This window comes from Lactuca virosa, chromosome 8 (genome assembly GCF_052849685.1).
Source record: "Lactuca virosa cultivar CGN04683 chromosome 8, Lactuca_virosa_CGN04683_v6, whole genome shotgun sequence".
Lineage (NCBI taxonomy): Eukaryota > Viridiplantae > Streptophyta > Magnoliopsida > Asterales > Asteraceae > Lactuca > Lactuca virosa.
This window is the reverse complement of record NC_136433.1, coordinates 27,093,186-27,108,844: the sequence shown is the minus strand read 5'-3', so window position 1 is coordinate 27,108,844 and position 15,659 is coordinate 27,093,186. Positions and strand designations below refer to the sequence as shown.

At 34.7% G+C, this 15,659-nt stretch overlaps 1 protein-coding gene and 1 pseudogene across 1 annotated transcript; one reads left to right on the top strand and one right to left on the bottom strand.

Moving 5' to 3' along the window:
* The first annotated feature begins 5,501 nt into the window (after positions 1–5,501).
* LOC145130191 (disease resistance protein RUN1-like) lies at positions 5,502–14,180 on the top strand. The gene is made up of 4 exons (XM_079065031.1): positions 5,502–5,732; positions 5,821–5,968; positions 13,762–13,862; positions 14,094–14,180. The coding sequence occupies exons 1-4, from the start codon at positions 5,502–5,504 to the stop codon at positions 14,178–14,180; spliced, it is 567 nt and encodes a 188-aa protein (XP_078921157.1).
* Positions 14,181–14,316: 136 nt separating this feature from the next.
* Positions 14,317–15,659, bottom strand: LOC145130190 (uncharacterized; annotated as a pseudogene).

The window sequence follows — 15,659 nt, the reverse complement described above, 5'->3', positions numbered from 1 at the left end:
ATTGGAAGAAATAATCAACTGATTACAAACGAATGATATTTCGTATTGAAGATATAACAAGTGTTGTTGTAGTCTTTTATTTAAACAATAGATGTTTTGTACCTATCCTTATAGGGACATGTAACAGTTGTAATTTATGAATAAATCTAGATTTACTTATCGGATGTTCACATTCATGTTCTAAAACGATGTATTCTGTGTTAAAAAATATTTTCTCATAATGTTATTTATGAAGTAGATCTATAATCTTTCACTAAATTAATAGTTCTGATCATAACACCTATATAATCAAATGATATTTGATTGGAACTTATCTATGTCATAATCATCATGACAATGTAAATAAGAAATACATATACCAACTTCAAAAGGATGGAATTTTTGAAGGCAAATGAGCTTGATTCATTTGATATATGTGAATCCTATATATATGGGAAGATGATTCACAAGTGTCTTTATCTATTAGTAGTTAAAGAACAAAAGGCTTGACAAAGAGTTATACATAAGTTATGTATGTAATCTTTTTCAATCCATGAATAGATTTGGTGATAGATGTTTATTTAACTTCACTGACGACTTTTATTCGTTATTGTTGAAACCTTTGATTTGCTCAAATTTTTTCATAGTGAAGATTGAAATACGACTTAATGAAACCATCATTGACCTTTCGTTGTGATAAAGAAAATGATTTTTTTTAAACCAAGTCTTCTTGGAACATCTTAGGAGTTGTGGAATTGATTCACAACTCATTCCGACAAAAACACTCACTTGTCATTAGTATGTTTCTTGTGGCACATGATCACCTGGTCACTTGAATCTATCTTTTGATATTCGGGGTAGCCTTCAAATTCTCTAGTGGGATAGGGTCACCTAGCCACTAGCTGAATATCGATAGTACAAGTTTTTGAAGAGGATATAAATAGACCTTGCAATCTATTGTATGATGTTTTAAAAGAACTATTTACTTTACAAATTTTTGGAATTATGCTCACTGCAACAAATATATATTGAATATATATTTCCAACCAAACAAGTGGATTAGATACTTATATTAGGCTAAGGGTGAAATAGTCTATCCTTATCTAAAAGGTATGGAGTCATTGAGCTCATTTTAGACAATAAGCTTAACCACTCTAGTATCTACTAATTGCATTTATGTAGAATATCCTAAATGATTGTTTAGGTTGAAGTTTCTACTAATCCCAGTAATTGTCATTCCTAAAGACAAGTAATTAGAAAGTTCTTTTTCTAAGTGGGAGCTATATGGATCTTTAAGAGCTTAAGAACCATAAACTAAATGCATCATAGTTTGGAACTAGCAAGTTTCAACTGTTGTTGAATCTACTCAATGGTTGATCAGAAACTAATAAAACACATAAAGATGCATTCATGTATGATTATCAAGTATGGGCTTGATTAATCTTCCTCGGTATAGTTTGACTATAAAGAGTAAGTGAGTTTTGAATGGAGAAAACATACATGAATGAAAATCTTTCCAAGATTTAAGCTAACATTTCAAAGTAAGAATCTTCTTTCTTATAAGTTAATTACATAGTGTGATTTAATTATGAATCTAGATGACTCTTGTGTTTTCTACAAAGCTAGTGGGAGTGCAGTAACATTCATAGCCTTATATGTAGTCTACATACTAATTCTTAGAATAAAGATCTATATAGATAGATCATTGCAACTTAAAGGACTAAGTAAAATTGCATTAATTGTCAAGGATCTTAAAGGAGCGTAAGATAAAGGACTCTGAGAGAGTCATCTTGTCAAATACCATATGACATGACTTTGAGCAAAATCCTAGTGCAAATGTTTTTGAACTAGATAATATGATTGTATTCCGTATGCTGATAAAATTGGAGAAATCTTATATGTCATGAATCATGATTATGCATAAAGGCCAAATAAGTCGTATGCTTAGAGCATGTCGAATGATACCAGTATAATCTGAGAACAAGTCATTGTGTGACTTATAGGAACATTCTAAAGTACTTGCGAAAACTAAAGAAATATTCCTAATCTGCGGAGTATTTGAAAGAAGGATGTGTTTAAAGTTGTTACGCATGTGCTAAGTTTTCAAATAGATTGAGATGACTCTCAGTCACAGTCGGGCGGATCCTCATTATGAATGAAGAGATAGTTACATGGATAGTGCTTCCATGTAGATTTTAATTACAGTTACACATCAGAGTTAGAGTACCTCGTGGTTTGGAGAACCACGTACAAATATGCTTAATGTATAGTTCATTATGACTATGAGTAATCCCATTATGCAAGTATTGGTATCTAAGTCATATTTAAGCATCTAATTCATTCTCAATAGTTTTTCTTTATATATGAGTTATATATAAAACTGAAAATGATTGTATTCGCAAAGTTTACACAAATCAAGTTTCTCAAATCTACTTAACAAAGCTGCTTCATTATCTAAAGCATGAAAGTCAAGCTAGTGCTATAGAGCATTGTTGATACAAGTAGATGTATTTGATTGAAATTTAGTATTTGGATATTGGAACAATAAAGCAACATATATTGTAATGAATGATATATTGGATATGAGTCTTTCATTAAATAATTGTTGTGTTCTATATTAGCATGTTTAAATCCTTGAATAACTAGGTTATTCTAAATGTACATAGTCGTTCATAGTTGTGGGAGCATCTATGAAGTAAGACTAATATGAGTGGATTGGTGGATTCTCATGGAGATGAGAATAGCAAAGAGATGCTACCAACTTCATAGGTACTTGATTGGGAGAACAAGTATTGGACTTGACCCGCATCAAAACCACTTTATGGATCGTAGTCAAGAGTGATGTTTTGATCAAGGTTGTATCTTTTTAATATTAGACCTGAGATACATATTTGGGACTTGAGGTGTAGGAATTGTTCTGCTTAGACATGGTTCAACGTTGTGTCGTAAAGGGGAAGTCATAAAGGCCATCGTTGGGTATGACATGAACTGCATTGATAGGCATATGTAGTCAAGATGATCTTTGTATTCTTAGACCTGAGATGCATATTTGGGACTTGAAGTGTAGGGATTGCTGTGCTTAGACATGGTTCAACGTTGTTTCGTAAAAGGCAGTCATAAAGGCCATCGTTGGGTATGACAAGAACTGCATTGATAGGCGTATGTAGTAAAGATGGGATTTGTCCCTCTTATTCATTGAGAGCATGACATCTAAGGCCTTAGTTAAAGTTAAACACTAAATGAGATTGATCGCGATCCATATCTCATGTTTCAACATGATGTCTGAGACAAAAGAATAATTGATACCACACCTTTAGTAACTATTGCAACTTAGAGCTCCTGGAATTGGCTGTGGATGAAATGGAACCCTTCATATGTTGTTAGGGGCAGTAGCCCATTGCTAGACGTCAACTACTGTCTATGTCAGTCTATACTGAATCTTGTGCAAGTAGGAGATTGTTGGATCTATATGCCCAAGAATAATTATGGAGTGATATTGCTAATAATATATGATCCTATAGGGTTACACCTTTATCAAGTTGTCACATTTTGTATATTTATTATTAATATGATTATTAATAAATAATATCAATTCTAGTATTTTAATTGGGGAATAATTATTGTTTTGTGAATAATAATTATAAGAGAGTATTACTAGTTATTATTTCATATGGTATGAATTAATAAGTCATGCACAACATTTTGGACTAGTTGGATTCTTTTGTCTTTTACCTAAAGACAAAGTTTATATTTTATAAACTTAGATTTTATAAAAATCAAAGAATCTTTCTTATTTAAAGAGGTATGGCCGAATTTATATATAAAGAATGGAGGTTGCTTGTCAACCTCCATAACTTGCCCCATGCTTCTTGAAAAGATAAGAGTTACTTTATATTATTTTAATATAAAGCCCTTACCTTCAATATTATATTCAAGAGGCCACGCTTGGATAGATTATAAATAGAGGGTCTCTTAGATGAAGAAGGTGCTAGTTTTTGGTCCAAGAAAATCACTTCTTCTTCTTCTCTTTTTGTCTCCCCAAAACCGTGAGCAACATGGGAGCTTGGAGCTCTTTCCTCTTTTGAAGATATTACTTGCTTTTTGTGTTCATTTTGTGTCTTCCTTTTAGTGCTTAATTGTTTAAGCACTTAAGGCTTAAAGAACAAAGTTATACAAGAAGGAACTAGCATTCCAATTGCCTTACTCTTGATGGTGGATACTTGTAGAGAAGATCATACACTTTGATCTTTTGTTATCTTCATCAACACCCCAAAACCAAGTGGGTTCAAAGGCTTCAAAGGTTATCTCTAAAACATCCTATGGTTGTTTTTATTTCATTCTAACATCTATAAATGGATCCATGATGGTGTGGTTTTGTTATGAACTAAAAATAAACTCGTAATTTTTAAAGTCTTCCGTTGACGGTTTTTATGAAAAACAAAATTTTATTTCGTATCAAAACCCAACATATAGGCAGTTGAGTTGGAGCTGTGCGTGGGATTTATCCAATCTTAGCTTGTCAGTTCAGCATTCGAGAGGTGAGTCTTCTCACCATACCAATGGGTCTAAGGCACCCAGGCTAACCATTTTATGATATGCGGATTGTTGATTGATTATGCGTTATGTTAGTATGACATTTGCATGGAAAACCCCGGGGGGTTCCCGTGGCAGTAGACTGAGACCACGTGGGCGTTCCCATGGAATTTGGTATAAGACCTTGGAGGGTTTCCATGGCATCCTAGTATATTTGCATGTTTAGTTTGTATGTTATTTTTTTGGTAGTGAAGACCATGTGGGGGTTCCCATGACAGTTAAAGAAAACCATGCGGGAGTTCCCATGGTAGGAAGACCATGTGGGGGTTCCCATGGCAGGTGGTTAAGACCACGTGGGGGTTCCAATGGCACTAGGTGTAAGACCCTAGAGGGTTTCCATGGCTTCCTTATATGTTGTATGCATGGCTTATGTGATATATGTAGCTTTTATAGCTAATATGATATGTGTTATGTGGACTGTGTGTGGGGTATGCTCTTGGGGGACTCACTAAGCATTAACTTATAGTTTGTGGATTTGTTTCAGGTACATCTGAGCCCAAGGGCAAGGGCAAGGCTTGATGGCGCGACGTGCACTCTCTCACAATCGTTTTATAGGACACTCTGATGATTTGAAATAACATTGTTATGGTTATAAATATGAAAACAATTGTATTGAGATTTTATAGTTTTATGGAAAGTGTTTCGGTTAATTAAAAATGAAAAATTTCTTTTAAAAATTGGGTCGTTACAAGCAGCTTTCAAAAGAGGTAGTCTCTTATGCTGGTGGGCTTCCATTAGCACTTATAGTTCTTGGTTCTTCTCTATGTGACAAAAACATTGATCAATAGAGGAGTGCATTAACCAGGCTGAAAGAGATCCCAAATAACAAGATTCTTGAAAAGCTAAAAGTAAGCTTTGATGGACTTACAAAGGTTTAGAAAGATTTGTTCCTTGATATTGCATGTTTTTTTAGGTGGGAGGAAATAGGTATGGCAATGGAGAAGCTTAATGCTTGTGGTTTTCATCCTGTTATAGGAGTAGAGGAGTTGAGACAAAAGGCTCTCATAACAATTTCGGATGGAAAGTTTGATATTCATGATCTAGTGCAAGAAATAGGACACTACATTGTTAGAGGGGACCACCCTAAGAATCCTGAAAAACATAGTAGAATTTGGAAGAAGGAAGATGTTGAAAGAATATGTGCTATAGATGCAACAACGGTAAAGTTTAAGCTAGCTTTGCATGATATACATGTATAAACAAACAGTTTTAACCCAACATTGACACCTTTTGTTCCTCTCAACACAGGAACATGACAAGATTGCAGCAATACAAGTTCATTATGATAAATTTCGAGTAGAATTATTTGAATCCGATAGACTTTCAGTACATGAAGAACCTCCTCTTCCTTCGATTGTTGCAAACGTGAGGAACCTTAGGTATATTCGGTGGAAAGGTGACCTTGCAAATCCATTGCTTAAGAAACTTTTGTTGGGTTTTGAGCATTCTAACACTCTTAAGGTGTACATGCAACCCTAGAAACCTTGTATCTATGTTTGACTAAGATACATGCAAAATTGATTTTCCAAGGTTCATAATTCTATCTAGCATACATGGGGAACTTTAAACATAAAAGTAAGCTAGAAAACATACCTTGTAGTAGTTTGGATTCCTTGAAAACCTTGAGAGCCTAGCACCCCAAGTGTGATGCCTCAAATGTCTCACACAACACCAAATGCACTTGGAATAAACTTGAGAGAAATGCCACACTACTTGAAATCGGCTAGCCCTCTTCTTTCTTGCTTAAGTACCGATTTTGGTGAACATAAGGATCCTTATATAGTGTGTTACAATTAGGGTTACACCATGTAAACCCTAATTTTCATGACCTTTCATTTCCATGACACATGGATTCTATAACCACCATGGAGCATCCTATGGGTTTTAGCCCAACTTGATAATCCATGGAGCATTAGTCCACTATACAAGTATGAGTGATTTACACAATCAACCCATATATTTAATTAGTCTTCTTTTGATCACTTAATTAATTCCAAATTATTTCTTGATCAATACTAATTAAATAATACTATTAATATATTAGAACTTATAATATATTAATAAACTTTAAGTGTTATTTCTCTCATTTTAGTCTATCCAAACGCATGATGCCATGCAACCCAAATGGACCATGCCAACCGGGTCAAGTACATCCCATAAATAGTTATGAACTTAGACACCTAATCCAACAGTCTCCCACTTGGATAAGTCTAATAACTATATCTGCAAGAATAACTTCATGAACCGATCATCAATCGTAGCTCTTTCAAGGTCTTGCAGAAATGAGATGATGATGATACGCCATTTTAGATAAGTGATCATATAATCCTCTGTTCTAGATATCAGCCGGACAAATACATGGAACAATGTCTTACTTATTGTCCATCAGTTTGTTTCTCGATTTCCGATTTGTTTGACATAGAACTTATTTGAACACATCAACTTAGTTCTGACCGGGCCCGGTACATGGGTCAACACAAAATCATCGAGGGGCGCAGATATCGCTTCTAATCCAAGAAGGAACAGATAAACTTCGACTCATATGCTTGTTCTACTACTTGTTGAATCATACACAAAGGCACGTTTTATAACATCGAGTTACCAATGTGTTTTCGTACGATCAATGTATAACCAATTCATAGGCAACAAGTCATATCTCTAGGTTTGAAGACTTATATGATACTACCGTCTCACGATCACTCGAGATAAATTCCATGAAGTGATACCAGTGAGCGTGGGTTGAATCCAATACTCAGAACTTATGAGCACTCATGAGTGTTGTAGCACCACTCTGTCCAACATCTTAGACCTCTACAAGCCAACCCATGACAATCTTGATTCATATCTACTTCCAACATATGACCGACTGTGGATGGTTTGAATAACTTAGTCATTCAGGAAGAGCGACTTAGTTATTCTGGAAGTCAAAACATGCAAAGTGAAACACAAGAATAATCGAATCAACTATGGTCTAAGAACTTATGAATATAAATAAAAACACCTTTTATTTATCACCATATTGATTACACATTATTCATTGTATACTGTTTCAAACTATCAACTTTATACTTGAATTAAAACAATAGTTGTCCCATGCTCCGAGCATGTACACTATGTTTTCTAAACACTAGTTATGCCATACACCAAGTATGAACACTATGTTTGTCTAAACATTAGTCATGCCATACACCAAGTATGCACACTAAGTTTGTCTATGATCTTTACTTTGTGAAATAGATCGACTGAACATTAATTCCAATGATACTCATTTCACAATCCCAAATCCTTACCGCAAATGCACGAATCCCAGATTCCTGCCATTTACTTAAATCTGTTAGATTCTAAACTTATATGCATTGGTCCTCTTGTAATGATTATGCACAAAGTTACAAAGACTTGTCAACAGACATTACAAAGTACTCCAGTAGAGACCAACTCCATGGAAACGAAGTCTCATATTCAAAGTTCATTACTTTGAACATTCTTCTTGCATTAAGTTTCCTAATCTTAAACAGATTTAATGAATAACTTTCACCTATGGGAATATTTCCATATTCTCATTTTGACTATCACTTCTGCACAAGAGTTGCCTCTTTTCAAAATATGTCAATATGGTCCTTCCAAAATTAACACTATACTTCCAACTGTCCCTGAGCAACCAATCTTTGGTAAACCTTAGATTGTCCTCGACAATTGCTTAATCAAATTAGTCATATCCAGTTCTACTACTTTCCCCTCTTAATGCTCTAGGCATTTTGGAAAAAATTTGGAACATATGAATATTATAGCACATGCAATCGATCCTATATCCGAAACATATGGGACATGATTCATAAAGACATGATTCTAGACCAGTCTTTTGTTATAATACTTCTATTTCTATTTGCCAAGTTCTCATAATTCATATTATGAAGAGGGATGTCGTAATCATAATCTAATTTTAGAACGCAAATAATGGACCAATATATAGAATTTCCTTATGTTGAGCCATTCCAACATGAAATTCATATATATATCCTTGACTAAATATGATTAAAACCTCAATCTAAGCTTTTAGAATTGAAGTGAAGTATAATTTCCTCTCCCTTAATTATAGCAAAACAACTTTTTCCCAATTGAAACCTTTTTGTTTTATATAATTAACATTTCTAACTTGCAACACTTATCATAATTATCATGCTCCCACTTGCATGATGATTATTAGCATAATACTTATGCTCCCACTAGCTTTGACATGTACTCAGAAATCAGCTGGACTTCTAGAGATCAATACTTTATTGACCTTCTTACCAAAGTTCAGATTTCTGATATGAGATTGCTTTGACAAGACTTTATCAAAATCATACACCTTTTCTTAGATAGCTCACATGTGTGTCTAAACAATTTCAGAACTATGAAAAGGGATGCCGTAATCATAATCTCAATTGTTTAGACCTTTGCCATTTATCACAAGTCCATGTTACTGTGCCGGTTAACCACACACGCTCCACTAACGACTTTGAGAATGTAAATATCACAACTGTTATCTACTTAAAATCTACTTAGTGAAAGTGTTTCCTCACCATCATTTTCATGAATCGGAGAGAAACCTTATGACAATTAGATTTTATGGTGTATGTGTTGTTATTCATGTGAATTTGTCAAAACCATAATCACAAGACAAGGATAATGACAAATCCAAACTCATATGGACTGAACTCAATCTTAATTTCTTGCCGCCTGGCAGCACAAGGGCCTGCCATTGCTTCCAAGTTGTTATGCAACCAATTGAGAACTCTCAAAACTCATATGCAAAGCCAACTTTAACTGGAATGGGCACAGAAATAGAAATATGTCAACACGATATGTTATAAACCTCACGTCGTGTGCTAGTGTCAAACTACAAGTTTTTTTGTTCTTGATTAGATCTTGAAATTCTTTCGGGATCTTTAAGACTCCCACTGTCCTCTTGACATATAAGACTATCTTGTCAAATATTCAAGAGATAGTGCGGATTCTTTATCAAGACAAACACTTCACACAATTGGCCTAAGTTGGTCTTTGTTTTATCCAAAACATCACAATTCACCAATTTCAAATATACAAGAGTAGAAAACATTTTACTCTTACATTTGACAAGTGTTATAAACCTTCTTTAAGATGTGTCACTCAAGTTACAATTTTGGAATATGACTCTAAGAATTGTTTTGGAACGAAGTATGGCTCATCTTCTTGATTTAACCATTTCAACAATTCTTGATTCCTCTTCTTAGCCATATGAATGCACTAAGATGTCCTTAGAGGACCAATTGTGACATGGTTTCTTAATCATTAAGATGATCACAAAACATGATACTAAAGTACTCTCCCATATTTTCAGATTTGAGAAAATTTTATCCTTCTGCCTAATTTGATTCTTCTCATTCGTCCTGCAAAACATTGAAAAAATTTTCAATGTTTCAGAATTATACTTAAACTGGTAAGTATAACCATATTTACTAAACCTTAGTAAATCATGACGAATAGTCTTATCAATCTCTTGTGGTGGACTTGACCAGAGCACAAGAATGTGTACTCGATCCCTTAGTTCCTCACTTGACTCACATATACATGTGAACAAGGATTTAGTGTTAATTTTCCAAAGCTGAAAGTTCTCATTCATCATATTATACAACTTGCATGATTCCAAGTTTTGGTCCAATTAAAACTTGGTTGATGAAAATCTTTCCTTATTTGGTAAATTTAGACACTACCACAAATGAAAGAATCAAATTCATATTTCCATTATTGCTAGAAACATATAAACATCAATTTTCCATAAAAGCCATTGCAAGAAGATATAAACTAAAATAAAATAAAATTTTTATTTATTTATAAAAATGCGGAAATTTTTTTTCCTTACAATGCAGCTTTAAATGAAAACTATGCTATTACATATTTCCTAGCAATCTATCATAACTCTCTAAGTAGTAGCTCAAGAATCCGATCTTCGAACCATGCGATTGAGATCCATCTTCACGATCAGATTCAACATACACTTTCTTTAAGTTTCCTTCCCTTTGCTTGATCCTTCCAAACACCAAAATGTAATCGACTCACATTTTGTATTAAGAATCATCAATAAGGAACTTAACAGAGTTAGATAGTGGACTTACCTGAAGCAGAGTCAAATCCTTTTTGATTTTTTCTTCTCTCTTAGATCTTTCAGGTAGTTAGGGCAGTTTCGCAACCAATGCCCCTTCTCTTGACAATGAAAACATATAGACTCTTTGGGAATGGTACACATGACTATCACAAACTTAGCTTTTCCCTTTACCTTTTGGTCAACCGGGTTGACCAAGGCCAATCCCTTTCCATTGGGAAGAGAAAGCTTTTCTAGACTTCCAATGTTACCATTGTCAATGTCCATGGAATTTTGAGAAATAGACCTTCCACCCATATTTGCTTGACCATTGCGCCACATCATTTCTGACTCAGCAGCAACAAGCAAATAAGATAGATGTATTAGGGTCATGTTGTGATCTGTCACATAGTAGTTCTTAACGAACTCACTATAAGACTCAGGAAGTGACTGAAGAACCCAGTCAATAGCCAACTTCCTTTGGACAATGACACCCAACATTATCAACCTGTCAAAGTGTGACTTCATTCCTAAGACATGAGAACACACAGGTCTTCCATCTTTATGTTTCATTGCTAGTAGGGCTTGAGTGACCTTGAATTTTTCAAGTGTTCGAGCTTGTGGGTCAGGGAGAATAAACGGAGGAGGTGGAGGTAGAGAAATATGATTCCATGAGATTTAGGAAGATCACAGTTGTCTAAACCATACATCTTGTAGTGGGAGATATTCAAGTTAGTTGATTTTAAGTCCTTAATATAACACCCAATATGAAATATTAAGGCTAGGACCCAACACAATATTTTATAACTTGGAAGAGGGATGTCGTAATCTAAGCTATAAAATATTTGAAGGTAGGTGAATGACGATTCACCAATTTCCACCATGAAAAACGAAATAAATTATTAGGTTTTAATTGGATTTGAAACTCCTAGATCTTTTGAGATTCATTGAACTTTCAATGGCATGTTTCAATCTCAAGTGTGCCCTTCAGGTTTTGTGACTGGGATGTCGAGGATCACAAAACAAGGTGTGAAGTAACCATGCAAATTACTTGGTACCCTTAATGTATTACCCCTCAATCGATGTGCCGGTTAACCATACGCGCTCCATCGATACTATGATAAACATTAAGTTACCCTTTGCCTACCTTGTTAAGCCCAGCTAGTGTGTCGGTTAACCACACGCGCTCCACTAACCGACTTAAGCAAAGTGCAAAGTGTAATTTCATGGGTTAGCACCTTATTCACTTTTTCCTAAAGTAACTAAGATTGGGAATTATAAAACATTTAGTTACTTTATATTCATCATTAATACTTTTAATGAGGGGAGAGTTCTAGTCCTTGTCCTACCCGTTCGGCTAACGACCCTCCACCGATCAAGGAAGCGGTGGGTGAGAGTGGACACCCATTAAGCTGCCATTTTATAGGCTGCAACCTTATACCCCCCTTATAGTCCGACTTCGTGAATGAGGCCTACTAACGGTAAGACTGACTTGCTCTTATACACATATATATATATATATATATATATATATATATATATATATATATATATATATATATATATATATATATTATTAACTTATAATATTATAAAGTATAAAGGATGAATTTTAACTTTTAAAATTCTAGGGGTTGGAACTAATGTTTTTAAAGTGACTTTACATGTTCCAAAACTTGAGGGCAAGTTTTGTAACTTTCAAAACTTTTCATCTTTCATAACTTATGAGTTAAATGGTTTATTAAAATGAGAGACTTTTCATTTTAACCTATGTGTTTCTTTAATGGACTTTAAAAGAATGACTTTTGGTAATCCATAACGTGAGGACAAATTATGGATTCCATTAAAACACATAATGATCAAGAATCAAACTAACAAGCAAGTTACAAATAGTTCCTATGATCTTCTAAACTCATAAGTTCATGAACATGCATATCATCTATTTATAGAATCATAAAATTAACCATATAAAACTTGAAATTTTGATAATAGCTATTGAAAATGGATTAGCATGACCATTACACCATCTAAAACAAGTTTTATAAGACCAAAACAGTTTAGGGTAATGTTTCTAGTCCATTTCCAGCAGCAAAAGTCGAAAATCTGCACTCTGCCTGGCCAACTCGTCGAGTGCAAGAACTGACTCGCCGAGTTGGTAGAAGATACGCTTGGACTCGTCGAGTCCCCCCATGGACTCGACGAGTCCTCTGTGCAGACAGCAAGAATTTCGACTTTTTCAGCTATTTTGCATCAAGTATCAAACAAACAAGCCTAGGCTCTGATACCACTGTGAGGGTTTTGAGCATTCTAACACTCCTAAGGTGTACATGCAACCCTAGAAACCTTGGATCTATGTTTGACTAAGATACATGCAAAATTGATTTTCCAAGGTTCATAATCCTATCTAGCATACATGGGGAGCTTTAAACATAAAAGTAAGCTAGAAAACATACCTTGTAGTAGTTTGGATTCCTTGAAAACCTTGAGAGCCTAGCACCCCAAGTGTGATGCCTCAAATGTCTCACACAACACCAAATGCACTTGGAATAAACTTGAGAGAAATGTCACACTACTTGAAATCGGCTAGCCCTCTTCTTTCTTGCTTAAGTACCGATTTTGGTGAACATAAGGATCCTTATATAGTGTGTTACAATTAGGGTTACACCATGTAAACCCTAATTGTCATGACCTTTCATTTCCATGACACATGGGTTCTATAACCACCATGGAGCATCCATGGAGCATCCTATGGGTTTTAGCCCAACTTGATAATCCATGGAGCATTAGTCCACTATACAAGTATGAGTGATTTACACAATCAACCCATATATTTAATTAGTCTTCTTTTGATCACTTAATTAATTCCAAATTAATTCTTGATCAATACTAATTAAATAATACTATTAATATATTAATAAACCTTAAGTGTTATTTCTCTCATTTTAGTCTATCCAAATGCATGATGTCATGCAACCCAATTGGACCATGCCAACCGGGTCAAGTACATCCCAAAAATAGTTATGAACTTAGACACCTAATCCAACAACTTTCACCATGGGAGTTTTTCCTTGGGTATATTCAATGGAAAGGTGAACCTGCAAATCCATTGCTTAAGCAATTTCCACTAAAGGAGCTTTGTTGTCTGATACTGCGTGATGCCATGCAACAACAAATTGGGAATGGTTGTAAGGTAATCTTTTTTTGTTTATCTAATTAACAAATGAAAGAAAGTAGGCGATGAATTATAGGCTTGACCAATCTAGAGAGTACATTAGAAGTAGTTAACTGGGTAGGAGCACATAGTTATGTTACCTATCATTGGTGTTATTAAGCAACTTCAATTGTATTTTATAATAAGTTAATAACTACCTATAGTGTAGAAAAATGAATACCTTTTTGTCTAAACAAATATACAAGATAGGTTTTAAAAGGCGTGAAGCGCTCCGAGGCGAGTAGCCACCCGAGAGCTTCATTTTTTGAGGCGCTTCGAATGGAGGGATTCACGTAAGCGAGGCGCTTATATTTTAAAAAAAATTTAAAGTATTTTAGAGCCATACCTCGAAGACAAAACAACTTAATAACCAAGTTAAGAAACAAAAACACCAATTTCATAATTCAAAGACAAATACAGAACATAACAAAAATCATAAATAAGGAAAATGCCTAAAATTCATCAGCATCATCGTCATCAACATCAATCCCAAGTACCTCCTCCTCCTCCTCCCCATCATCTTTTCAGAAATTCCAATATCTTCTTCTATCTCTTCATCAATCAAGCTAAATTCCCTTGAAGCCCTTCTATGATTTGAGGTTTCAGCGACATCATTTCCTTTATCTCTTAATGAAGTTGAACTTGGTGTAGATGACCTCCTAGTAGAATAATTAGGCTCATATGCCCCAAAAGCTTTATCAACAACAGACCAAGTTAAATCATCTCCATCAAACACAAAGTCATCCTCTTCAACATTTTCCTCATCCATATGGCCCATCAACCACTCGTTATTTTCATCTATTTCTTTCAAAATAATAGGATCTGTGGTGTCCTTTCTTTGATATCTTCTTTGCAAATCACGATTAAACTTGATGTATACCATGTCATTTAATCTACTTTGTGCTAATCTGTTCTTTTTTTTAATGAAGTTGTTGAAAGACGCTCCAGTTCCTCTCGCAACCCGTAGCACTACAAGTTAAGCTAAGAACTCAAATTGCAAATTTCTGTAACTCTGGTGCCGACGCTCTATATGCCGACCACCAATCAACTGTTAACAGGAAAAAAAAATCAGCTGTTAAACGAAAAAAAATCAGGTTACAAAAAAAATTAGGACCAATCCACTGTTTTTTTATTACCTGGAGCTTTTTTGTCTCTTTGTCTTATGGCGTCGGATTGCCAAAAAGCCTTGGGCATTTTGATACAAGTCTAGTTGTTCCCCAATCTTATCTTGAGTGCTTAAATCAGGTACCAACCTTTGAATGGTTGCATACAATCCATTCATAACCTCAACACACATTGCATTCTCGGGATTTTTGTAATAAAATTCTGGATTTAAGAAAAACCCGGCTGCATGTACAGCCTATGGAGTTGGCAATCCCACCTTGCATCAATATACTCAAAAGCTTTTTTATAATGTTCTTCCTTATGCAAGAAAGTAGCAGCGATAGTCTCCTTAGCCCTATCCATGGATTCATAGATGTATCCCATGGCTAGTTTTTTGTCTCCATCTACCATTCTAAGAACCTTAACAAGAGGTCCAGTCAACTTTAAAGCATAGACTATATTTCTCCAAAACCTTTCTTGCAAAAAGTTTGATGTTAGTCTCTTCCCCACAACATCTTTTGACCACTTGGTATTGTTCCACTCTGGAGACGTGATCATCTTTCGCAAATTATTTTTTTGTATATGCATTTGGCTGAGAGTAATGAATGATGTTGCAAATATCATGATTGCAGACCTATAGAGGTTTCTCTGATTTGTAAACCTCCTCATCAT